Source organism: Primulina eburnea, chromosome 11 (assembly GCF_022965805.1).
Source record: "Primulina eburnea isolate SZY01 chromosome 11, ASM2296580v1, whole genome shotgun sequence".
Lineage (NCBI taxonomy): Eukaryota > Viridiplantae > Streptophyta > Magnoliopsida > Lamiales > Gesneriaceae > Primulina > Primulina eburnea.
Window position 1 is genome coordinate 4,531,315 of NC_133111.1, and position 26,639 is coordinate 4,557,953.

The 26,639-nt window shown below is 34.4% G+C and overlaps 4 protein-coding genes across 10 annotated transcripts; 1 reads left to right on the forward strand and 3 right to left on the reverse strand.

Moving 5' to 3' along the window:
• Positions 1-4,711: 4,711 nt before the first annotated feature.
• LOC140804534 (E3 ubiquitin-protein ligase RSL1-like) lies at positions 4,712-8,336 on the forward strand. 3 transcript variants are annotated; one of them, XM_073160573.1, is made up of 4 exons: positions 4,712-4,913; positions 5,297-5,798; positions 6,059-6,813; positions 7,656-8,336. In XM_073160573.1, the coding sequence occupies exons 2-4, from the start codon at positions 5,409-5,411 to the stop codon at positions 8,035-8,037; spliced, it is 1,527 nt and encodes a 508-aa protein (XP_073016674.1). In that variant the 5' UTR covers positions 4,712-4,913; positions 5,297-5,408; the 3' UTR covers positions 8,038-8,336. The 3 variants fall into 3 exon arrangements, with proteins under 3 accessions (XP_073016674.1, XP_073016676.1, XP_073016675.1); XM_073160575.1 differs by having other exon boundaries at positions 5,386-5,798; XM_073160574.1 differs by having other exon boundaries at positions 5,389-5,798.
• Positions 8,337-11,092: 2,756 nt separating this feature from the next.
• On the reverse strand, positions 11,093-14,992 carry LOC140805069 (ras-related protein RABF2a-like). The gene is made up of 7 exons (XM_073161253.1): positions 14,822-14,992; positions 13,626-13,703; positions 13,365-13,532; positions 13,108-13,156; positions 12,589-12,662; positions 11,772-11,865; positions 11,093-11,396 (listed from the first exon to the last, which is right to left on the reverse strand). Exons 1-7 carry the CDS (start codon positions 14,858-14,860, stop codon positions 11,296-11,298), a joined length of 603 nt encoding a protein of 200 aa, XP_073017354.1. The 5' UTR covers positions 14,861-14,992; the 3' UTR covers positions 11,093-11,295.
• Positions 14,993-15,623: 631 nt separating this feature from the next.
• Positions 15,624-18,755, reverse strand: LOC140804602 (E3 ubiquitin-protein ligase WAV3-like). Of its 2 annotated transcripts, none has more exons than XM_073160665.1 (2): positions 18,438-18,755; positions 15,624-17,705 (listed from the first exon to the last, which is right to left on the reverse strand). In XM_073160665.1, exons 1-2 carry the CDS (start codon positions 18,627-18,629, stop codon positions 15,858-15,860), a joined length of 2,040 nt encoding a protein of 679 aa, XP_073016766.1. In that variant the 5' UTR covers positions 18,630-18,755; the 3' UTR covers positions 15,624-15,857. The 2 variants fall into 2 exon arrangements, with proteins under 2 accessions (XP_073016766.1, XP_073016767.1); XM_073160666.1 differs by lacking the exon at positions 18,438-18,755 and adding an exon at positions 17,799-18,419.
• Positions 18,756-21,077: 2,322 nt separating this feature from the next.
• Positions 21,078-24,722, reverse strand: LOC140804427 (delta(24)-sterol reductase-like). Of its 4 annotated transcripts, none has more exons than XM_073160453.1 (3): positions 24,616-24,722; positions 22,086-23,352; positions 21,078-21,743 (listed from the first exon to the last, which is right to left on the reverse strand). In XM_073160453.1, exons 2-3 carry the CDS (start codon positions 23,331-23,333, stop codon positions 21,285-21,287), a joined length of 1,707 nt encoding a protein of 568 aa, XP_073016554.1. In that variant the 5' UTR covers positions 23,334-23,352; positions 24,616-24,722; the 3' UTR covers positions 21,078-21,284. The 4 variants fall into 4 exon arrangements, with proteins under 4 accessions (XP_073016554.1, XP_073016555.1, XP_073016556.1 ...); XM_073160454.1 differs by having other exon boundaries at positions 24,527-24,620; XM_073160455.1 differs by lacking the exon at positions 24,616-24,722 and adding an exon at positions 24,580-24,603.
• Positions 24,723-26,639: the final 1,917 nt, after the last annotated feature.

Below are 26,639 nucleotides of genomic sequence, written 5' to 3' on the forward strand. Positions count from 1 at the left end.
AATATCTAGATTAATCACATTGTTTTTGTGTACCATCTTATTCTAGATAGCATCAAACTATCGTAACTGATGATATCCGTGTGAATTGGGTAGGCTGAGTCGGGGCAATCCACCGAATCGGATAAGAATTTTTGTTTAGAGAAAATGAGCAAGGGATGTATTTGTGTAATATGGCTTCTACCGTAACATGCAAACAAGGAAATTAACTCATGAATGTGCACTAGAGAGGTATCCGGCGTAGCCACTCCGATGCTTAAGTTAGCAGGTGAAGATGAAGGAGAAAATTGCCATATATATGTGTGAATATACGTGAGTGCCAAGGGCTTAGAAACAAAATATGCGAATGCTTCAAATATAATACATACCTGCTATTTATATGAGTGAAATCTCATTTCAGTGTCCACTTATTACTTAAGGTAAGATGGCTGCACATACCCTACTTCTGACAACTTATTCTGACACGTCAACCCATGCGGTTCTGACAGTAATGATTGTCAAGCATAAGGCTTCGCATACAAATGCATTCGAGTGAAGTGCTGTTTTCGAGGTAGTTCGGGTAGAAAGCCCAGTGCTTCTGGCAACCCGAGTAGAAGATGTCCCAAACATTCACCTGCCCGATCTCTGACGAACTTTTCTTGCGAATTTACTTTGATTTGGACTATTTATTTAATATCTCTAGTCATCTCACGGAGGTATGGGCGATGTTAACATTGCCTTGCTCTTCTAGTTCCGGATTTGTCGCATCAAATTAGTCCCATTTGATACACAAGGTAATTTTATTTATCATATAGTAAATAAACCAAACCGATTATTCAACATTAATAATAATAAACTATCCCAAATATTGCACCAATTTTAAAATTGTCAAATAATTTAAAAAGTAAGTATCATACAATACGCTTTTATGGATCTATATTCACAAGACATATCGATTTGATCTATATTTATAGGTTTTTGATATAAAAAGAATATTTTTCTTAAAAATTAAATCAAATTAAAATTTGTCTCGTAAAATTTATTGGTGATATTACACGAGTTTTTAGGTAATTTAAATCGGTACAAAACTCCTTGAAAAATTTGAAATTCTACCAACTAAACCTGCCCTGCTCAAGCAATAATTGATACATTATCATTAGGGTCACCGCTCACCAGCTCTGGTGGTACCGATTCTTGTCAATATGCGGATAAAGTTTTTCTACAATGGGCCACCTCCTCGGTATATTTCAACACCGTCGCTGCAGAAAATTTTGTCCAATTATATAATTTAACGTGTTTTTTTAAAAAAAAATTACAGAAAATTTTGTCCAATTATATAATTTCAAATGTTTTTTTAAGGATGATTCACGTTACCATTTTTTAGTAAGACTCTTGTGAGATGAACTCGCGAATCTTTATTTGTGAGACATGTCCACCTTACTGATATTCACAATAAAAAGTAAAATTCTCAGCATAAAAAATAATATTTTTTCATGGATAACTCAAATAAGATATCTGTCTCACAAAATACGATCAGTGAGACCGTCTCACATAAGTTTTTGCTATTTTTTTATGAAATATTTTGCTAGTTGAGATATGGAAGTCCAACAACAAATCTTTTTTCATATTATTAAACTATCAAATGACTAATCTCTTTTGAATTTTATTTCATTTTCCCAACAACAAATTATTTAATCAAACTTTTAATATTTATTTAGTTTAATATTATTGGGTAATTTTATTTCAATGTCGACTATTGATTGTCATGTGACTCATGAGTCATGTCAACGACAAGAAAGGAGAGGTTAGTTACAAGAAATTGCAAAAGATTAACCCAATTTATTCCAAGTCAAGAAAAATAGTTGGGGGAGGGGTATGCGTGCGCCATTTAATCACATGAATGATAAGGGCATCTGCATCCGTCGTAATTAATCCATGTTAATAACTCTCCATCTCATAAAAAATGATGGGGTCCACGAGCCACATATTCATTACATTAACATTTTCCCATTATTAACACACACCCACATTCATTTAATTTCAACTTTCATTTATGGGTCACACTGTCCACTTACTCATTTTTTTTATTTTTAATATTTCAATATCTTTCTAATATTTTTAAAATTTTACAACAAATATTACTAAAAATAAATAGTATTATTATTTTAAAAATAACTTAATTCCAATATTCAGGTGTAGGCGGTGGATACGGAGCTCGGGAGGTGTAATTTGGATGATTCGAAGGATTTTCATAACCTTGGAAATTTGAAACAAACGGCCAATTTGAAAATTGTGGTGGCTATTGTGTAGAAGAAACAAATCGAGGTCGATTTTGTGAGTATTGACTATTGTCACACATTTGGCTTAAAAATATGAAAAGATAAATGTTGTGGGATTAATTTATAGAAATTGATTAGTATATATAGTGAGTAATTTCGAATATAGCCGTTGGTGCATAATTTTGCAGTTTGAAAATAGCCGTTGGTGATAATTAGCGACGGTTTTTCACATAGCGACGGGTGTTAAAAAACCGTCGCAAATAGCGACCTTTTTTTTAAAAAAAAAACCGACGTTTTTCACTTTGCGACGCTTTACGAAAAACCGTCGTAAATTTGCGATGGTTTACGAAAAACCGTCGCAAATTTCGAAATAACGTCGTTCATTCTGATGAATTTCTTGGCTGCCATCAGCCAAGATTATTAATTCTTGCCCCACATTGGTGGGCGAAAATTAATGGGTGTTATTAACACCCATTAACCAACCAATGTGGGTGCCCTAATAAATACTCCGTATAATTTAAACAAAAATTCTTTTGAGACGATTTTACGTGTCAATTTTGTGAAACATATATTCTATCTGAGTCTTTCATGAAAATATTATTTTTTATGTCAAAAATTATTATTTTTATTATAAATATATTATAAATATAAGTATAATTGACTCGTCTCATAAATATAAATCCGTGAGAGCGTCTCACAATATCTAGTCACAATTAAAACGTGACAATTAGTTTAAATTTAAATGATTAACCTTGTCTACTAATATCATAAAATTTAAATGATTAGTAGACAAGGTTATATATATTTTAACCTTGTCTACTACTTGATAATTAACCTTGTCTAATAATATCATAAAATTAATACATGAGACTGTGATAATTAAATTATCTTATTTAACAAAAATTATCACTGTCTCATGTATTAATTTTATGACTTAAAAATCTAATTCGATTCAACTTATTAAAAAACATTAATTTTTATGTCAAAATTAATATTTTAATGTTAGATATGACTCGATTCAACCTATCTCATAGATATAAACTCGTGAGACCGTCTCACAATAAATTTACTATAAATTCTAAATTCTCCTCTTCTTTAATAGATTAAATTAAATTAAATTAAATTAATGAATTAGGACTAAATAAAGTAGCATTAGGTGGAGGATACAAATAGACAGTGGAAGTGGGATTCTCAAGTTATTAAAGGCTTAAAACAAACGCAAACCCATGTGCTATGCACAATCTTTTTCTTCTATACTTAGAACTTAATTAATTACTCTATTATCCACACACTTTAAGAAACAATTAATTATTACAATTTATTTTTATTTCGATTTTTCATATGTCATTACTTAAATTGATCGCTATTATCTATATGAAATTGGAATTTTTATTATTTATTCACGCCGGAATATTACATAAATTACTAATATTTTTTTTTAAGAATAAGTCTATTGTGAGACGGTCTAACGAATCTTTATCTGTGAGACGAGTCAACTCTACCGATAAGTAATATTTTTTCATGGATGATCTAAATAAGAGATCCGTCTCATAAAATACGATATGTGAGACCGTCTCACACAAATTTGTGTCTTTTTTTAAATCGTTTTTTTTTTCCAACTGGCACTTATTTATTGGCTGACAAGACAACAATCAAAGGAAAAAAATTCAATTACGCATTATTACATGTAGAATGACCTTCAATGTAATATTGTAATAAAATAGAATATATAGGCAGCCTCAGACAATTTATTTATATAATTCTGATTATTAATCTAGTAAGACAATTTAATTTTATTTCAAATCTTTGATATAGTATATGTTCCAATCCTTTTTCCTACAAAATAAATATTATTATAATGTATATTTTATTATTTACTTAAGAAATTATATATTTATATAGTAAGCTATCTATCTGTTTATATATTATAATTATATGTATGCATATCTTTATTTATCAAGTAGTGAGATGATGGATATGAAATTAATTATGAGATTAAATATTTTTTCGTTCTCTAATATAATTATTATTATAATTAAAAAAATTATATAAAAAATTTATATGCACGAAAGCGACAACCTATCAATAATTGTTTATTAAATTATATGTGTATATAGATAATTTATATGTCATTTAAAACAAAAATTACGAATTTTAAATAAAATTTTAAGTTTGTTATTCAATTATAATACGAGTAGATCTTTTGTGAGATGGTTTTACGAATCTTTATATGTGAGATATGTCAAATCTATCGATATTCACAGTAAAAAGTAATATTTTTAGCATAAAAAATAATATTTTTTCATGGATGACCCAAATAGGATATATGACTCACAAACAAAATACGACTCGTGAGATCGTCTCTGACAAGTTTTTGTCATTAATATATATGGTGCATGTTAAAAATAACAAGAATAATTTATAGAATAATGGTAATAATCTTAATTACATTAAGCAATTAATAATTAATAACGAGGTGAGTGCCAATGGAAGACCAGCAGGAACGGATGATCTCTCCTCCCTCACTCCTGCGTACGAAAATGCATAGCAGCCTCCGAGGAGACACCGATAAGCATTTGTCAGATTAGGGTGGTTCAATTGGTCTACTTACATGTAAATAATAATACTAAAGAATCATTGGGGGTCGCAACAAGTCAGGTGATTAATTCTTTCAAGCATGTTCTTGATTCTTCTTCCTTTTTTTGGTTCCAAATTTTCTATTCACTGTATTTATATTGTTTTTATTTAGATTTATTTGTTGGTTAATTGTGTGTATGAGTGCAAGTGTTGGTGATTATTTGGTGGAGGTGGGGATGTGGGATTCTGCTTTCTTGGGCTGACTTTTTTGAACGAAGGAATTTTGTCTCCACTTCCTTTTCGGCTGGAGGGAAAACTTTTTTTTCTTTTCTCGAATTATGTTTCAAGTTTTATGATGATTTTGGATCTTGAAGTTGATGCTTACTTCAGCTTAGTTTAGAATTTTCTTGATGTGTATATATGTATTATTATAATTTTTTTGTGTTTGTTTATGCTGGAAGCAGGATCTATATTTCAAGAGCGATGATTGGATTTTTGTTGAATTTTTGAAATCTAATCAGTCATTTACTTTGAGTTGCTTCGAATTTTTGAGTAGTTTGGGTAAAATACTTGACGATGGAGGATCAAAGAGTGATTGTCGATGGTTCTAATGTTAATGAAATTAGAGCGAAGCTTGACGAAGATGAGTTCAGAAGTTGTTGTGAGGATGATGATGAATTGAAGGATTTAGAAGTCAAGAATCTTGATGAACTTTCAGTGAAAATGTATTTCAAGGGTATATCTGTTGCTAATCTTGGAGATTCTGGTTCTGGGATTTCTGGAATCGGAGTGGTGATAGAGAAGTCTGGCGATGCTTCTCCGCTTCGAGTCCAGAAAAAGCTTGATTTCTACGTAGAAGAATCCACCGCAGATTATTTAGCTTTACTGGATGGTCTCTCTGTTGCTGTGGAGAAAAATATCACGCGGGTGCTTGCCTTGACCGATTCTCAAGCCATGTATGATCAGGTGAGTGATCCTCAGCCAGAAATTCTAGTGTCTTCGAGCTATTGTAGTATTGTTATTATTCAATTTATCAATGGTACTGACGCATCATCTTGATCTTTAATTACCTGAAAACTTCCTAAAATCTACTTTTACTACAACGATTTTGGACATTTATAATCCAAGCATGGCTTTGTGTACGAAAACAAATATCTTCCCGAGGTCTGATTTCCTCTTTTCATTTCATGCTTTTTACTGTTAAAATTGGTATGAACCTATTCCAGATCACCCGTGGAGAAGTAATTGCAAATCCCCTTTTGTTGGCGCTGAGACGAAGGATCCTAGAACATGCTGATAGCATGGAATCCTTTGTTCTGAAAATTGCCCCAACGGTAGACCAGGCGTTACAGCTAGCACAGGTGGCTATTGGTGTTGTCTCCTTTCCTACAGAGGGAGCGAAAGTTACAGAAATGTGTACCATCTGTTGTGAGGAGAAGCTGTCTTCTATGATGCTTACAATTAAATGTTCCCACACATTTTGTTCCCGTTGTTTGAGAACACATGTCGAGGAAAAAGTGCAGTCTTTCCAAGTTCCCATTAGGTGCCCTCAGCCGAAATGCAAGTACTGTATTTCTTCTTCTGAATGTAGGTCTTTTCTTCCAGTTACCTCTTATGAATCTTTGGAGAAAGCCCTTAAAGAATCCAAGTTTCTGATCTCAGATAAGATTTATTGCCCATATCCTAATTGCTCGGTCTTGCTTGATCCTAAGGAACACTTTTCAACCCGAGCAAGTTCATCAAGTCAGTCAGACGACATTTGTATGGAATGTCCTGTTTGTCAGAGGTTTATATGTGTTGATTGTGGGGTTCCTTGGCATTCCTCAGTGACATGCGAAGAATATCAAAATCTGCAATTGGAGGAGAGGGATGCTGGTGACATAACCTTGCATCGATTGGCACAAAACAAAAGGTGGAGGCATTGCCAGCAGTGCCGGGGAGTGATTGAGCTCACTCATGGTTGCTCCCACATGACATGCTGGTATAAAAATTGTTTCATTATTTACATTCGAGATGAAGTATAATTCATTTTTGCATCATATATCGAGGAAAGATAATCCTCAAAGCTTTTGTTCTGGGAACAACTTAACAAATCTATCTAGTTGTTCTGAGGGTGGTATTTAGTTTCCTTTGTTAGATCTTTACCGACATCCCGATGTGGAAAATATTATCTTAGATAGAATTGAATTTTCACGTTCATCTTATGTCTCTTGACCGCCTGGAAGGAGAACCCCTGACCTATGTTTCCTTGATTAGGAAAGACACTTTCAGTGCTGAAACTATGTATTATCAATAGAATTCAGTGATAAAGTATGAGATCTCGCGGGACATAGTGAAGGGTTCTTGAATTGTTATGGGTTTAACCATTAGCTGGTTGAAAGAGTTTGATGCCCATTGAGATTCAAATCTTTCTCTAATTGAATCTTATCCCATCTAAACGTCCCTATGATGATTTCTTCTTCAGAGCTATTCAAGGATTCAGGAACTTTAAAACTGGGATTGAAAGTATGGTACAAGTTATAAGAATATCAAGCAGGCACACAATTTTATCCCCTAACAATATACGTCTTGGATATACATTGGAGTCATACTTCACCAGAATGATAAATACCATCTGTGATTCATGTCATGTTGGTTATTTATTTTAACTTCTTGTGTCGTACGTTGTCTTGAGCTTCATGACATATGCGGTCAGTAATAGCACCACAAAATGATAACATTAACCTGCAGAAGGGTTAAACGGATGTAGAATCCAAATAATGCCCATGGATATAATTTATCACCTCAAAGCTCAATACACTTACCCCTTGTTTCTTGCTACAGGTGTGGTCATGAGTTCTGCTTTTCTTGTGGTGCGGAATATCGGGATGGCCAACAGACGTGTCTGTGTGCATTATGGGATGAAGATTACTCCGACGAATTGGCAACTTATCAAACTCAACACTTTGAACAATGGGCTTGGGATTCATTCGAATCACTTCCCATGACGATGGATGCATATTCAGAGCAAGAAAGATCACAACTGGCACTTATCCATAGGTTTCTCGCTGGAAGTTTCAGTTTGACCGATAACCAACCTTACCACTCCCCACCTCGATGTACAGATTCTTACGTCGATGCCATGAAGGATCTGAATCAACTGCCTTGGCTCGAAAGATTCGTGTCTGTTATTAATGATAATTACTATGAAGATCTCATCCAATGAATTGTGGCCAGCTTGGAAAGTTCATTATTAGCCTTCTCGAAAGGCCATTAGTGTTGGAGGTAGAGTACCTCACTCTCACACTCCTCTTTTAGCAAACAGAGTTTCCTTCTTCTTTATATAGTTTTCATGTTATATCCAGTGCTCATAAGTCATAGCCTGTGAGCTTGAATTACTTTGTGGTTCGATTAATTTCCATCCACTATCAACATCTTCCTTATTGAGGAAGAGAGGAAAGAAATCAAAGGTAAACAAGATGAAAACATTTTCTTGACCAATTTAAGGTACCAAAATTTGGACTCTATCTCTGTAATATGTGCTATATTCTGTTTTATACATTCTAGTTAGTGAAATAATCAACAATATTCCACTTTACCTCGTGTTTTTTTCTAATATTAAAATAAAAAATTTAGATTGATCGTTGCAAAATAACAATTCAATTTTTTTATATTTAAAAATGTAATACCAAATACCAAAAAATTAGCTGTTGTAATTTTTAAGTTTTATCTATAGATATTACAGTCTACAGGTGTAAAAACAAAATGGTCAAATAAGAATTAATATGGACTAAGTGAAGGTGTAATCATTCCATATATTTAATGATTTTTTTTTAAAATGATAAAAATGGAAGTGTAATCAATCTAGAGATTTAATGATTTTTTAAATGATAGATTATTGTTTGATCGAGTTCTATAAAATTTAACATATTTGCAAATAGAAAATCATCGACTTCGGTAGATTTTTCATAACTTTTATAAATATTCGTTGGTTTTTATACCTGTTTTCCCGACTAAATTCGAGGTAAAATTTTGGCATCATCAAAAATTCTGTTACTTTGAAATAAATTCGATTAATTTGATTTTCGACATGTTTGACAACGGAATGAGTTCATTATATAGTAATACTATATATTTATCGTATTTAATAAACAAAATTATAAAGAAAATATTATGGTTCTAACAAATATGATATGAAACAATAGTACTAGTTTGACATCAAAATATTTCAAATCTTAAAAATTGATGTGGCATTCTTGAATTTGAAAATATATTTCAACTTTTACTCAAAAAAATTTGTGTTGCATTATCTGTGACGAAATTAGACATATCATCCTGACTAGAAAAATAAATCAAGACAGCTCGAATTCGGTTTTGGGTGGCAAAAATATTTTTATTCCAACCCATATTTCTTTTTAATTATGTTATGTGGTTCAAGAACATGGTCATGGATGTTACTAAATAAATGGAATTCAGATTCTTTCTTAAGATATTTTCGGGGTGAATATTTCATGAAGATCAATGTTTATTAAGTTATCAGTTAATTGGAAATAAAGTAAATGTAGAATACCTGCACTCAAGAATTACATGTGCAGAGTGAACTTCCACCGAGAAAACGAATTGTGGATCACAAAATTTAAAGCTAGTTAAACATAAGCAAGACGGAATAACTGACAGTACAAAGCACGACTAGTTGCGAAAGATCAGACTCAATCATATGAATTGATTGTCATGAGACATTTGTACTTGTTGCCAGACTTGACGCCATCAGAGTGCTACTCTCAATTGCGGTAAACCTTAATTTGACCCTTATTTCAACTGAATGTCAATAACGCTTTTCTGAATTGTGATCTTGAAGAAGAAGACTACATAGATATACCTCTGGGTTTTATGCCAGAAGCAATGAAGAATAAAGTGTGCAAGCTCAGAAAATCTTTGTATGAGTTGAAACAATAGCTTCGAGCATTGGTTTCATCTTTAGTCTGATCATACCTTTATTGTTAAATTTTTTGATGGAATTTTATTGTTCTCATTGTTTATGTAGATGACATTGTACTTATTGGAAATCATGAAAAGGAAATATATCGAATAAAAAGAATATTTTAAAAAATAAATAAATAAATGACCTTACCTCATAATATTTTATGGACATGAAAGTAGCTAGATCATCATATGGATCTCAGTTTCTGAAAGAAAATATGTCCTAGATTTGTTGAAAGAAACCAGGATGTTAGGTCGCAAACCAACTGACATCCCAATGACCAGAATGTCAAGATAGAAACTAATGGAGATTGTGCCTCTGCTGACAAGGGAAGATATCAACATTTGGTGTGTAAACTCATATACCTTTCTCACATGTAAATTTCACATGTTTTTCTAACACCCGACCTGATATTGGATTTGCTGTGAGTGAGATAAGTCAACACATGAATAGTCCATCTGAAGAACATATGGAAGCAGTATATCACGTACTGACATATCAAAAAAGAACTCCAAGAAAAGGTCAACTCTTAAGAAAAACAATGTCAAGAATGTCAAAATTTACTGTGATAGAGATTCGACTGGTTGTCTAATCGACAGATGATCTACTTCCGAATATTGCTCTTTTGTATTAAGAAATCTTGTGACATGGAAAAGAAAAAAACAACCAATTGTAGCTCGCAGTAATGCAGAAACAGAATATCATACTTTGTCCAATGACATTTCAGAAAAAATGTGGATTAAAATATTCCTCAATGAATAGAGATTGGAAAACAATCTTTCAATAGAATTGATGTGTGATAATCAGTCATACGAATAGCTAGAAATCATGTGCATCACGAGAGAACCAAACATGTTGAGATAGACAAACACTTCTCAAGTGAAAAGATTGAGAGTAAAATAATTGCTTTGCACTACTTGCTTTTATCACTTGCTGGTTGCAGATATCTTGGCAAAAGCTCTTGCTTAGCCTACTTTTGAAGAGTTGGAAGTCCAACCTGGGCTTGACAAACATATACCACTCAGCTTGTGGAGAAATACCGAATATTCTGTTTATTACTAAGCAAGACTCTCAACATTGTATTATTAGTATGTTATAAAGTTAAATTAAGTTGAGATTACTTTCCATATGATAGGACGATGTTAGATTTATAAATTAGATTGTATTATTCATTCTTTAATCAATAATACGTTCTATTTAATATATTCTTTCTATATTCCTCTACACTCCTACATCCTATCTCTAAATATTCAGATAATATCACACTTAAACAGTAAATATATCGGAGATCCAACAGAAATATAAAATTCAAATTTATTGATCAACAGAAACACTAGACACATTGAAGCCAGTAAGACGAAAATTACTTGACCAAAGTTCGACCCCTATACATACATTTCGAGGAATGTAAAAACAAAACAAATGGGCAGACGCGGCCGAAGTAATCTGCACAATGACGTTCTTTTTGGATACATTTGACTCTGATGGGAAATGAGCAATGCCTCAAGAGCAACAAGAAGTACCAGCTGCACTCCCCCCTGTTCGATCTACAAGAACCATGCCCGATGGGTTTGTTGCCGGCTGCAGATGTGGCAGTTTCTTTGCTGTCGATATATTCAACCAACACATGTAAACGAATATGCAAGACAATATTGGCCAACAAATAACACAGAAACAATGTTATTCTGACTGAAGAATTAAAAGATGAGCTAAGGACGGACTCAAAACTGTTGACTGCAACTTATTGCAAAAGTACAACGATAAAAAAAATCAATCACAAGGAAAAACTAGAATGAAAAAGCAATCGACGGAGACCAGATACTGTAATGCTCATAGTGTGTAAGCAACTGCTCATTATATCATAAGTTATCAAGAATATATTCTGGCTATTCCATTCAGTACAAAATAGTTACTTTTGGTTGTATTCACACTGTTTCTGTTGAGGAATTTCACAATATTCTAAGAAATTATGAACCTACCTATTTCATAAAATAGGTCATTGACATTAGTTGCATCCTTGGCAGAGGTTTCCATGAAGAAAAGACCATTCTCTTGCGCGTAGGTTTGTGCCTCCTGCATTAAATATTCACATTTTACAGCTGATAATGGTGGATTGATGCTCAAATCAAGGTGAGTACTATGCCAGAGAAAAAAATTCTTGTCAGATAGTACATTTCGGATTTGAGATGGGATTTGATATGGTGTGCATGATTATAGGCTATATTCTGGGGCCATAGAATGTGATGGGCAACCACAATGTACCAGTAAGTAGGAACACATGTCGAAAATAGTGAAAATGCTAGTTAATTGAGAAAGAAAGAAGTTTCACGTTACTGAACTAATGATCACAAAAGAATCGTGTTGGTATAAAGTTTGGCCCATACATCAAGAACTGAAGAATTTTCATGCAAATCAATCGCCTAATTTATTACTACCTAGCTATAGGTTCAGTTATAGTGTTCAAGAACGGAAACCCGCAACAGTGTCGCTTGTGTTGCTGTGATGACCTGAACAACAAAATACCCGTGCCTCTGGAAACACTTGCACCATTAAGATCTCGCCTTCCTCACAGCCAGGGTTTGCTGGTTAACATAGTATAACCAGTTTGAAAATTTTAGTCCAAAAAAACACTACTTATAAATTACACATGACTAAGGCTGCACAAAGTTCATGAGCATGCTCAACAAAATATCAGCTTATTCGAAGCAGAAATGCACGAGACCAAATAAACATTCAAGTAAATCGAAATCAAGGAGGCAGACATGGTAACACAACAAAAAGTAAGTGACTACTTGCCTCTGCTGCCACCTTCCTTGCTTCCAATAAATCCATTTTATTCCCAGTGAGGGCCATCACCATATTTGGGTTACCTTATGCCACAAAACGAAAAAAAATTGCCCCAAAGAAATAAAACTAAGTAAATAACAAATGAAAGCAGAAAACCTACGGTAAATAGATAGATAGATAGATGGCGAGATTGAAAACTCTCCAAGAAACAGATACTAATCAGTAGCTTTTATAAAATCCTGTCTCCCATTTCCACTTTCAAAGTTTTAGACAATATTGTGGTCTTCCGAAAAGAGGCTTTCTCTTTCCATAAGAACCCTTTCTAAAGTAAATTAGGGGATACAAAAAGATTCTTCTCGTAGGTAATGAAGAAAAAAACCAAAGGTTTAATCGATTCACTTTTTTCAGCCATCACTCTGATCCGTAAAATCATGAATATTTAACACTTCCGACACAAGAAAAACCCACAAGTGAAAAGGTCACAATAGCTTGCAGCCAAATTAGCCTACTAGGTAAAAGGGAATTTACCTTGTGCTTGGAGCTCGTGAACCCATTTTTTGGCCCGATCAAATGATGCCTACAAAGTCGACAGACTATTAAGATGAAAAGCATCACAGTGTGCAATTTTAAGTAACAATTTGTCAATTCACAACGAATAAAATCTTCCCTTTATAATAGTAAAAGCATATTGCTTTCCTAAGTGGTTCAGATCAAATTGTAACACAAAACAGAATAATTCATACATATCAACCAGCCAAATACGATTATGGCAGCAGCATCCTTACTTGATTTGTTATATCATAGACAATTATGGCTGCTGCAGCTCCTCTATAATACATTGGAGCTAAGCTGTGGTATCTCTCTTGACCTGCTGTATCCCATATTTCAAATTTGACAGTTGCGTCACTTACAGCGACAGTTTGTGAAAAAAAGGCAGCACCGATAGTTGATTCCTACAATATCAAGAATGTAAATTCAATTTCAAAAGAAAAGTATAAGAAGTGCACGAATTACTATGAAATCCATGAAAATAATTTTAATCAAACCTGAAATTCGACAAATTGCCCTTTCACAAAACGTAAAACTAAGCTAGACTTTCCAGCTCCAACATCTCCAAGAAGCACCTAGAGGCATAAATAAATATCTAAAACTGGTAGATGGTGGTAAAATTAAAATAGGGATAGAATAATATAAACTAAAGTATAATATGCAACTTAATCAAGAGAGAGAAACAGATGGATACTTAACTAAATTCTCATTGAAAAAAAATAGAAAAAATCAACATAATTAAAGGCATTAGTGCCTAACAAACCATAATAACTATTTTTCTTTCCTGGTTTGATCAAACTACAAAACACCCAATCCGATCGATTAACATCCTCGTTAAACAACAAAATACAAAATTATTCATTCTCACTCAAACATTTATCACTAACATGCGATGTCATCCAATCTTTCATACCAGAATCGTTGATCATGGTGAAAAAATAGAAACTGATACACCACCAATCAAAGTGGATAAGAATCTACTTTAAACTAAGGGAGTTTAGCTTCATACAGGTCAAAATGTGCGCTACCTTGAGCTGTTTATTAAAGTTTAATCTCAATAATTTCAAAGTCTACTACTTTGATTTATTTATGAGACTGTAAAAATTATTTTTTGGATCTTGGGTGACCAAAGTGGAAAAAAAAAGTTTACCTGCTGTTAGACTCGTGTAACCTAAGCATGGGAGTAAGTCTCGATCTAGAATCATATTTGGTGACCCGGATAATATCGAATACACAAATCCACAATTTAATGGGTCATTCAGAGTGATAAGAACTGAATTAATTGATTGCATTACCTACCGACAACTGACCCACAAATTGCATAGAAACAAAATCAGTAAAATATTATACCATCATCGGTTTATCATCATCATAGAATTTTTTTTACATATAATTGCCAAAGGTTGGAAATTAAGGAATCATAATTGATCAATCCACTGATCAAGAACTAGTGCGAACATAAATAGTCAAACTAAACCCAAATGTCTATAATCTATTTTTAGCATTAGCAACAATCCTTGTCGAGATACAGACGATTTCAATTCTCGAGGTCAACATATTATTTATATTCACAAGAAAATAAAGGAACCCAATACAATTTGAAGCAGATAAAGCAGACCCAGATTGAAAAATGCATGAATCAACCCTAAGAAAGAGGGTGGGGGGCACAAAAGAGATCGGAGCACGTAAATACCAGCTTCGCATTAATGTTCTTGTGTCCGCTGGAGGCCATGAATCGAGTTCAAGAAGGGATAGGGACCTCGAGTTGGATTGTAGAATTGCAGAACTTCAAAGAAAAGTATCGATGATCGCAGGATGGAAGAGAACTATTTATTTATTTATTTATTTTCCTTCTTATTTATTTTTATTATATATTAATTAAAGTCGGCGCAATTTGAAGTTTAGCATCGATTTTTTAATATTTTCCTTCTTATTTATTTATTTTTATTATATATATATATATATGTAATAAAATGAGATAAAAATTTGTGTAAGATGATCTCACGAGTCGTATTTTGTAAGACTTATCTCTTATTTGGGACATCCATGAAAAAGTATTACTTTTTATGGCTAAGAGTAATACTTTTTTATTGTGAATATCGGTAGTGTTGACTCGTCTCACCTATAAAGATTCGTGAGACCGTCTTACAAGATACCTACTCTAAAATGAGTCGATTTTATTTTGTCGATTACTGGTAACTAGATAGATATGTGCACTGCATAAAATATATTATTCTATAAACTCTAAACAAAAAATTAAAGTCGAGTCGAATCCAGCTCACACAGTGTGTTACTTGAATTCGACAAAACTCGATTGCCCCCTAAAGCAGATAGATAAAAAAAATATATTGTTATATGAGATTATATGTTTAAAGGATTAAAAAAGAACAAGGTTATAGGATTTGGAATGCATTTTTTGTGCTTTGTCGTTTACTCCATTTCATTTCAATTAATAAATGTTGATTATAAAAATCGCATTTCTCAGGCGAGGAGGATAACAAAATCAAATTATCATCAAGAGTGGAGTACCAAAATCTCTCCACAAGGCCATGACAAAGGGTCACCAAAACACGAAATAAAACAGCAAGAAAGAGTCTAATGCAAGAAACTGGGAAAAAATGTCCCACAGGAGGCTATTGTTGAATGAGAACTAACTGATCAAGAATTATAAAAATTGTAAAATGGGCTAGGCTTGCTGACTTGATATGTTGTTGAGTATGAAAAGCTGGCTATGGTGGGTTCGGTAAACTCAGATTCTGCGATTTCGAAACCATCCCCACCATCGACGGAGTCTCATATCCCAAAGATGCAAGATTCCCCGAGTCACCCCGGGTTGTGGCTCTCTGCAAAGAGTGTGAACTTATACCTGATAGAACATAAGAACGGCCTGTACGATTGTAAATCTCCAAGTTTGCCATTCTTTCTCTAATTTCCATCAGTTCACATTGAAGCCAACTGCAGAGGCTGTCCCCGGCTTGCGCTGATGCAGAAGAAAGTAGAGTCGACATCCTGTTACTTAGCACGGCCTGAGCACCACTAAAATTTCCTGCATCGGCCATTTCTCGTGCCTCTGAGATACCATCAGCCACCCACAGCCGATTCCTCTGGCGATCTACCTCCAGGCTTAATATGTTCTCAGCCATAGACAAAACCTTAGGTCTGGATACCTCAACCGACACGCCCTCCACCTGCATCGTCACCTTTGACACGATATCTTTAAACGAACATGTGATTTTCAGAAGCGACATTCTTTTTACCCATTCATCTCCTTTCAAAACTAGCCACGGTGGAATAGACAAATTGACAAGAAACTCTTTTTCCTCATCAGCATACATGTCTCCTATTTGTATAAGGCCTATTAGTCCCCCCTCTGAAATTTCCTTCGCATATCTTCCAGATGAAATCGATCTAATTCTCACTCCACTGGATGCTGATGAGAGAGTAAGCCGAAGCTCCTGAGCAGAAACACTGAGGAGACCACCAATACATCTAGCAAAAGCTTCACGCATAGTGTCAACTGTTTCAATAAAGGAAAATGTGCCACCTGATGCATCAGATATGCCATTCATAGCTGAAGAATCATGATCTGCACCGAATCCAAATGTGTGGATGGGAAGAGTAGGTAGGTGGGCATCGTTTATGTGCTCTCCATTTTGAGAAAAAACAGAAGCCAACAATATGTTCAAAACTGAAGTTGCAGTCGAGGAATTATGATTCTTTCGACCACGAATTATAGCATCATTGTGATATGTATCTTTTCCATCGGATAAGAGAATGATGCTTGCAACAGAATTTCTCTCACGCCTTTCATTGAGAACTCGGATCCCTTTTTTTAGACCCTCAATGATATTTGTTCCACCAACCGCATCTAGCGAAGTGACTGCCTGTTTGGCATCTTCACGACCTGTATCAGTCATCCTAAGCAGCGGGAAAATTCTGCTAGCACTGGATGAAAAGGAAACGAGAGAAAGCCGGTCACCAGGTCCTAAGTTATCAATGATAAAATAAACAGCACGCTTCATAAGGAACAGCTTCGCACCGTCCATGCTGCCACTAACATCAAGAACCAAAACAAGATCAATAGATGCACGGTCCACTTGATCTGTGGCATCTAAAAGTGGTGGTGCCCGCACACCTACAAGAACTGCAAAGTCAGACACTGACTCAGCAGCAGCAACAGCCGGAAATTCGGGGAAGGCCTTGATGACTAAATTACTCGAGGGAGCACGAGCATGTTCAAATGCTGGTGTCGTATCCGTACGGATGACAGGAAGGGGCTCATCATCCGAATAGCGAGAGGGCTCAGGCTGTGCACGAGGATAGTTGTGATTTTCAAATGTGGCCTGAGGTGGTGAGACTTGGCCTTGGCCATGCGTGTTATGATCTGCGTTAGCGTTGATATCAGGCAGTTGGGATGGGATCTCTTTCCATTTCAAGCGGCAAATGGGACAAAGATGATTTCCATGCTTGACACTGCAAGAGATACAGCTGAAGTGGAAGGAGTGTGAGCATTCAGCTGTGAAAATGGCCTGGCCCAGCCCAATTTTCACTATCCCCAGACATATAGCACAAATCTTCTGCAATCAAGAAACTATTAACAAGATCAATTGACAGTCTTTGAGTAGAGCTAAACACAAGTGGGCGTAACGTGACTCATCTGTAAATTTTACCAACAACATATCATTTATTTGAAACCAGGAACAAGGTGAAGCCTACTAGTAATAAACTGTACGCTTAGTAGCTTCGATTATGAAAAACTGAGCACAAAAATATAGGACAACTCATGGTAGAGATATGCTATGAAAAATCCACCCACTCGCATCCAAAAAGACCCTTCAATTTGATGATCTTTTTGAGTCACATGTAGTCATTTAAGATATCTTTTCCACTACAAGTGGAATTCTTTATTAGTAATTATTTAATATAAGTGAATCACGCAAGAGTGACGCCGCCGCCGCTCAGTCTACGATTATTTATTTTATTTAACCCCACCAAGAAACGTGACGAATCACAACACATCAATTACCAAATTTACCCTCACACCGAAGGCCACAACTAGACGCAAAGTCGAGGGGCGTTTGTGGCAAGCCAAAATTCATGCATTTCGTTTCGCTCTGAAATTCAGTTACAAAACAGGCAAAATACTCGCAGATCTCTCGAGACCACAGCTGTCATTCTCGATGACGCACATCTCAGTCAGGGGAGGAGAAAAGACAAAAACCACCGCGAGAACCAGTGACGCCGCCGGAAAATCGCGAAAGAACAATAATAACAACGATCAAAGAAGAAATAGATGCAGCGAAACGGACCTTGGACGAAGAGCTGAGGCTGAAGCTGCTGGAGAGGCGGGATGAGAAGGAGGAGGAGGATGATGAGGTGGGAGGCCGAGATTTCGACTGATCGGGGACAGTTGGCGGAAGCTTAGAAGAGGGCGCGGCGGCGGCGGTTCCGGTGGCGTTTATTGACAACGTCTTCTTCAATTTGCTCCACTTCCCAGACATTGTTTGCGCGAATAATGGTTGTTTGGAATTTGGATGATATTCGGAGAGATAACAGAGTATAATGAAATTTCAAAGGCGAGAATTTGGGTATCTGATCTGTCTTACTATATTATGTAATAAATGGGCAATTCTATTCTACCATTTAATATACTATAATTTTAATTTAAAAGAATATTAGCATCATTTTGTATTTAATGCTAAGAATTTTACATCACAATATTATTAAACATCAATATATCCCCATTTTATTTATTTAATATCTATGTTATTTATAAAGGTCGAAGATATGGTCCGATTTTGTAACATCTCTTATTCATTTAGATAATTGAACTACAATTTATTTTAAAATTTCAAAAAAAATTACATATTTCTAAAATTCACATATTTAATATAATTATATTATCTTTATTTAAATAATAATTAAAAATTGACAAAACTTGTGTGAAACGGTCTCACAAATCGTATTTTATAAGACAAATATCGTATTTGGGTCTTCCATGTAAAAGTATTATTTTTTATGCTAAGAGTATTATTTTCTAGGAAAAAACTTGTGTGAGCCGGTCTCACGGGTCGTATTTGTGAGACAGATCTCTTATTTGGGTTATCCATGAAAAAATATTATTTTTTATGGTAAGAGTATTACTTTTTATTATGAATATGGATAGGGTTGACACGTCTTACAGATTAAGATTCGTGAGACGGTCTCACATGAGACTCACTCTACTTTTTATTGTGAATATCGGTAGGATTGACTCGTATAAATATTGGTGAGACCGTTTCATAATAGACGTACTATTAAAAATTATAATAAAATTTTATGAATCAACCCATCTATTAACGATCATGTCATGTACACGTGTACGTCGTTTGCTAATTATCATTAAACTCTTGGGGCAAAAACTTGTGTGAGACTGTCTCACGGGTCGTATTTGTGAGATGGATCTCTTATTTGGGTCACCCATGCAAAAATATTACTTTTAATGCTAAGAGTATATTACTTTTTATTTTGAATATGAATAGAGTTGACCCGTCTCACAGATTATGATCCGTGAGACGATCTTACATGAGACTCACTCAACTCTTGAGCGTATAAAACTATATCAACCTCACCAAAATCTTATTTAGGTTTAGATACGCATGTCATTTATCGTTCAACAATTATTGTTTTGAGGTGACAGTTATTTAATTTGGGTTTTCAGCAACATATCAAAAGCCAATTATTATAAGAAGTTTAATATTAATTAATAGCATAGATATTTATTTCTATAAAAATGATTTAAAACAAAAAAATTATTATATTATACACTTGTAGCTTGTCAATGAATATTAATTAATCATTGATATGTAGCGATCATTTTGAGTCTTGACAATTTTTGTTTTGAAAATGGTACCTACGCCCATAAAAAATAAGAAAAAGAAAAAAATGTGAATTTTATTTTTTAAAAATGAAGACAAAAAAATATTCGAATAAATGTATAAATAACTACTATGCACAAAATATTATAAATGCAAACTCTGCCTACCTCAGAGTTCTTAGTTTATACTAGTTATTCTGCACACGCAACTAATACTAGTTATTCTGTACACGTGTTGCGTGTGTACAATCTTTTTTATCATTATCGATGGACTAAAGTTAAAATTGACAAATTATGAAGAGATTAAATTGATATTTGAATGATTGAAATAAAAAAAAATAAAATAAAAGTGTGTTGAAATAAAAAAAAAACAAAAAAAAAAAACAAAAGTGTAATATTACTATAACTGTAAGGATAAAATTGGAAAAAAAAGATGGTATCCTCCTTAGCAGTTTTTATAAGGATGCTCAGCCTTAATAAATAGTATAGCTGTATAGATTAAGCACATGAGTTATCATATAACTATTATCTAAATAACAATTAAGAAGATATAATGTAGATCATTATTATAAAAAGTTATTTTAAGTGATTTCATTTTTTTTTTTTATAAATCCACCAAAATCTTTGTATCCAAACTCATATTCATTGCATATTTTCTTAGGTATATTTGAGCTGAAGTTCTGAAATTATAGGACTTCAAATTTGTTACCTAAAACTATCGAATTGATATAGCAAGTATTTGACATCAAATTCGTGATGGGTTTGTTGGAAAAGAATTGGAGAGCGATAAAACAGATGTGATCAGAAAAAAATGGATCAAATTGTGGTCAAAGTGGTTAGAAATCCAAGATTTCAAATACCATCCAATTCTGAAAAATGCCTATATAAATTCCATGATCTTATCTTATATGCAGGCAACCAGATCAGATTACATGCCTGCAATCACGCACAACGTTCTTCCCAGAAGTTCGTAAAATTAGTCTATTTCTACATTTGAGAAAATAAAATTTGCATGGATCATAAAAGAGACTTTATGGCAGAAAATTACATTTGTATTTTAGTAATTTAACCAAAGTTCAACTTGAGATAAACGTAAAGAGGATACAGAAAGGACTTTTATTCTACACCCAGTTTGCCCACAAGAATGAGGCCTACACAGCCATGAACTACAAATCATGAAATGGAACTCAATTGTTAAGAGGGAAGAAATGCAGAATAAGAGAAATAAAACACCAAACTCGAACCAGAAAATGGGGAAAAAAACTGATGACCTACCAAAACCAATCAACAAGAACAACACTCAATAATCCCCGGGATTATCAGCTTCAGCATCAGGAGTCTCAAGTATCTCCTTCTCAGCTTCCTGAACCTCTTTTTCGGTCTTCCTGCCTTTTTTTGATTTGTAATATACGCTCATGAAAGTACCAACAGCTCCATACTTCTTCCTGCATTGCTCGTAAAGACCTGCATCAAACATTCTCCAGAAGTTCTTCTCGCTGAGCTCAGATACAGCATACTGAGGCTGGAATCCATGGTTTTCAATCAACCAGTCCTCCATTTTACGAACTGCTCCAGCTCCATCAAATTCTTCACCCCTTAAGACGGGTCCCGGAGAATAGTAGACTCCAACATCAGTATACATTTGAGCGTAGTGTGTATCACCTTGCCTGTGCTGTAGCTCAAATCCTGGTTCTGGATACACCATGGTTTTAACAGGCAGTTTGAACAGTCTGTGAGGACAGAGCCAGAGGGGATACAACTGAAAAGAGGAACCATCAGTATACTTAATAATGGAACCATCGGTATACATAATAATCACATGTCATAGTTTCTTGTGATTGTGATCATGATGAAATAAAAAATCAAGGCCGCGATCATTGGATCTCATCTCTCCTTACAAGGAATTTAGTTAAAAGTTTTTGGATGAATTCAACGATTTCTAAAAGGTACATTTTTACACGAGGATGGAGCATCTTTAACTCTCTCGATCACTCACGTCAAGAAAATTTAACACTTGTTAAAACAAAATATATTGTGAATAAAAAACCATAAGAAATATATCGTGCGGAGAATTATAGCACACGAAGAAAAACAAGCATACCTCCATCTCACGATGAACCCACTCCAAAGCATCTCCAACCTTATAAAGAGGAACAAGCATATCCTGAATGACGTGCATCTCATGGTAGTAGTTCCTAATGGCTTCTCCTTGAGTAGCCTTGAGCAGAGAAACCTTAGGTGGCATCAGCCAACCAAGCAGATATCTGAACCAACATTGATCTGCAAAAGGAAGGATGAGCTTTCCCTCCCAGTACAAGCATCTTGTATGCCTGTGATAATATTCTCTGGTAGGGATATATTCAACAAACTCCCCCCTTTTCAATGCTGTCTCAGCATGCTGGTAAAACCACGGTTTGAACCACCAACCAACACTATTGATTTTATTTCCCTTCTTCTTTGCTTCTTCTTTAGAAGCATACTTTCCTGTCATACACACAGCTTCTGTTGGAGAGTAAATCATGGTCTCAACAAAGTCTGGAACCTTGTCAGAATCATCCTGGTCTCCATCCCTCGGTGCAAGGGAATCCACGTACGCTTGTGCAAGCTCCTTTAGATTACCCACTACTGGCTTGTATGTTAGCTTCATGTACTCCTTAATAGGTATAAGCTTAATCTCAGCAGCAACAAGGAGTCCAAGTGTCCCCTGAGACCACGGGATAGCATAGTAAAGATCAGAGTATTCATTGTCTTTTGTGGCTCTAACCAACCGACCATCTGCCAAAACAATTTCATAAGCCACGACTGTATCCGAGAACAGACCATAAATATGGGAGCTTCCTTCAATCCCGTACCCATTGATCAGGCCACCAACAGTCAGATCATCAAGCTCTGCAACAACGGCGAGGGAAAGATTCATTGGAACAGTAACCCTGGAAATCTGACCCATGTTGACCAAAGGCTCCACTCTAGCAATCATTCGCTCCTTGTCAATGTCAAGAATGTTTCTGAAGGAAGAAAGGTCAATCTCATAATGTCGAGCACGCTTATAGTCTACATTGCGCATTCCAACAGCAATCCAAGGTTTTCGGGCTGTGCAGACTAGACCATCTTTTTGGGGGTTCCTCTCCTTGAGGCGTTTAACAACTTTCTTGACATTTTCATCATGCTCTTCCTGGCGCTTTTTGAATGATTTGCACTCAGACCTCACATCCCCAAGGTAAGTGAGGAAGTACAATGTGAAGGAAATGGGAAGAACGACAAAGATTACAATTATCCATCGGAATTGGACAAAGTAATCTACCCAGATCTTCTTTCTCTTGGGGCGTAATGGGGCCTCAAGATCTGACATTATGAAACAAAGAACAGGCCTACAGCATAAAAGAAACAAATGCAGAAGTAAGAAACTTGAGCAAAATCACATTGGTAATGGTCAAATTTCAAAGGGATTGTTACAGATAAAAATGGCTGCGACAACTGCTAACAGCAAACCCGAACTTCGACATGCAAAATAACGTGAAACTCTCTGCTTGACTATTTATTAGGGCCAGCAATGAATATGTGCATGAGAGTGGCAAATCCAAAAGTTTTATTTTTTCCCCCATTCAAATCAGTAGAATGCTCGCTGGTCAGCCTGCTGGGGGAGCTAGACTCTCTGTGCGCATGTAAGAGGACGGCAACTAATCTACCTTATACATCTAGTCTGATGCCACTAAGAAAGATGAAATCCGAGAAAAAAAATTTAATAAGAAGGAACATGTGATCAAAATTTTAAAAATCTATTTAATTTAGCTCTATTTTAAAAACTATAATAAAATTAGTGCAAAATCAAATGCCGGGCCTATTATAGAGACTCTTATATGATTGAACAGATATATCGAATTTAAGACATGGAGTCCAATAATATAAGGCTTACATAAAAATATCCAAAATCCAATAATATTGTAAGAGCTCTACTACAATAGAAAAATCTAAAAAGATATTAAAGATATTGAAAGATGACGAATGGAATGCTTTATTGAATGAAGACTCGATTGTTCACAATCTCTATGAGATAGGGATTCCAAATATGAATAAATCTGAGTTTCCAAAGGAGATTCAAACAAAAAGCTTATGTTGTCACTACTCGCTAATTTGTTTATAGGCGCAACCTAAACTGTTGAAATTTGAATCAGTAACCAAACGATACATCGGTGTTCTTTCAAACATTAACCAGCTCAGTGGAAAATATTTCCAAAATCTGAAACAAGAAAGTATTTCAAGTAAATTGTAATTGTATTTTTTTTTCTTTTTACACAAATTTGACTTTATCTGAGATTTGACTCCTAATGAAGCATAAAACACACCATCCACGAGTAGATCTAAAATCTGAACCGTAAGCGACAATGCATTAATCAAACAGAAAGCATTAAACTTCAACACGAACAGATCTAAAACACTGAAGTAAAAAAACTAAATCATGCATCACAGAAACAGAAGCAGGAACAAGGAAAAACATCAAAAAAAATCCCATAAACGACACAAAATACCCAAAATAATCTCTACCAGATAAGAGCTTAAAAACCATTTTCGATACAGTAGAGAGAAGAAAAAAAAACCGAAAAGAAGAAGACGAAGAAAGCCGCAGCTTGTACCCGTGTTGGAGAGTGGACTGTGGCACGACGTGACCGGAGGAGACGAGGAGGTTCGATATCTATGTTATGTTATAAAGCCATATAGGACAAGGGCATTTTGGGAAATCAAGAGTAGATTTATTTATTAATATTAAAAGTGAAATTGTGCCGCGCTGTCGTATTTGGATCATGGCGGATCTACCTTGATCTCGAGGTGAATTTTTTAAAAAAGATATTGTTTGATGCGAACTTCAATATTTATGTATTATTATTATTATTATTATATATATATATATATATATTCTGTTTGAATCATATTTTACGACTATTTGAGTTATAAAATAATTATGTTATTTTTATCTTTCAATTTATAGCTGTATCATTTATTATCACATTTTATTATGGGAGAAGTTCTTTATACATTAACATTTATTTTTTATTTTATTTAGATAGGAATGGTTTGTTGCAACACAAAAATTCACGTGAGACAGTTTCATTGTCAATTTTGTAAAACAAATATCTGACAATATCTGATTCATGAAAACTGTTATTTTTTTAATCTAAAATATCATTTTTTTGTTGGTTATACATATCACAAAATTAACTAATGAGACGGTCTCACAAGATTTTTTGTAATTTTGATTCGAGTAAGATCCGACTCGTGAAAAGTGTTATCTTTTGTGTCCAAATTATTTTTCACTACAAAAATATCTTTTTTTAGTTATACTACAAAGAAATATTGTGAAAAATATTAATTTTTATCGCTAAATTATTTATTATTTTTATAAATAAAGATTGAGTCGGCGTTTCTTATGATATATATCTGTAAGACCATTACATATTAGAACTATTCTTGTTATCATCAGATCTCGAGGACTTCGAACTCGAACTTTTCTAATCGTCCAGATAATTGTTTAACTACATCCATCCCAATTTGTGTCATAGCTCATAGGAAATTGAGGTTTCTATTGTACCCATAAAGAGCTATTGGTCATCTCAACAAGGACTTATATTCTAAAATGTAGATTTAAATACCTGTTAGTTATTAGTTGTACATAAATCAATAAAATAATTAAATAAAACCTACCTAATCACCCCTAAGTGGATCTGTATTAGGTGTTAAATCTAATATTCCAAATACTGAACTAAGATATTTTTGAAATTAAATAAAAATATAACCAATGAATTAAAGATGAACTATGAACAGGTCTCAAAGTTGATATATTTGATGTCAGGTTAGGTTGATCTAGAGTTGTAAATGAATTGAGCCGGTTCGCGAGCTTTTCTAAGTCGACTTGATAAATATCTGATTTGTATTCAGTATTCGAAACGAATTTATCCGAGCTGAAATTGAGCCAAAAAAAAAATTATTGATAGTTCCTGAGCCTCGATAATATTATTATGTATTAAGTATACATCCATTTCAAGTATCTAAGACATTCGAACCTTCGTTCTCAACCTTAATATCCGAACAATAGTTCGCAGATAGTTTCGAACATTTCAAGCTGAACGCGAACTCGAAATTCATTTGAGTCAAACTCGAGCAAAATTAAAATATTTGAGTTTTGAATCAAGTTCGAACTCCAATATATTTAATTCGAATCAAATTAAAACCTTAAACTTTTACTATATCCTACCCAGTTCGGTTGGATTATACACCTTGAGTTGGCCTAATACATGGACCACGAAGTAGAGTTTTTAACAGAGCGAGTGAAAACAAAAGAAGAGCTAAATCCGAAAACGGATCCCACAAGGGATACGTGCCCTTGCTGGAAGTCACGTTGTGGCGCAGCTGTCTGCACGTGGTTTTGATTCCAAATGTCCTTTTCAGCCCACAGTCTTCTGTCACATTTTTTCACCAACAAAACTTGTATGCGAACACCTTCAGTGTTATTCATGTCACACCACCCATAAAAGTGACTTACATTTATCTAGAAAAGAATATTGGTCTGCTGGTCTACATGTCAAAAGTAAATTGAATGAGTTATTTCTCCATCTCTTTTGACATGAAATTGACACGAAAAATGTCCAAGATCGCATTTTTG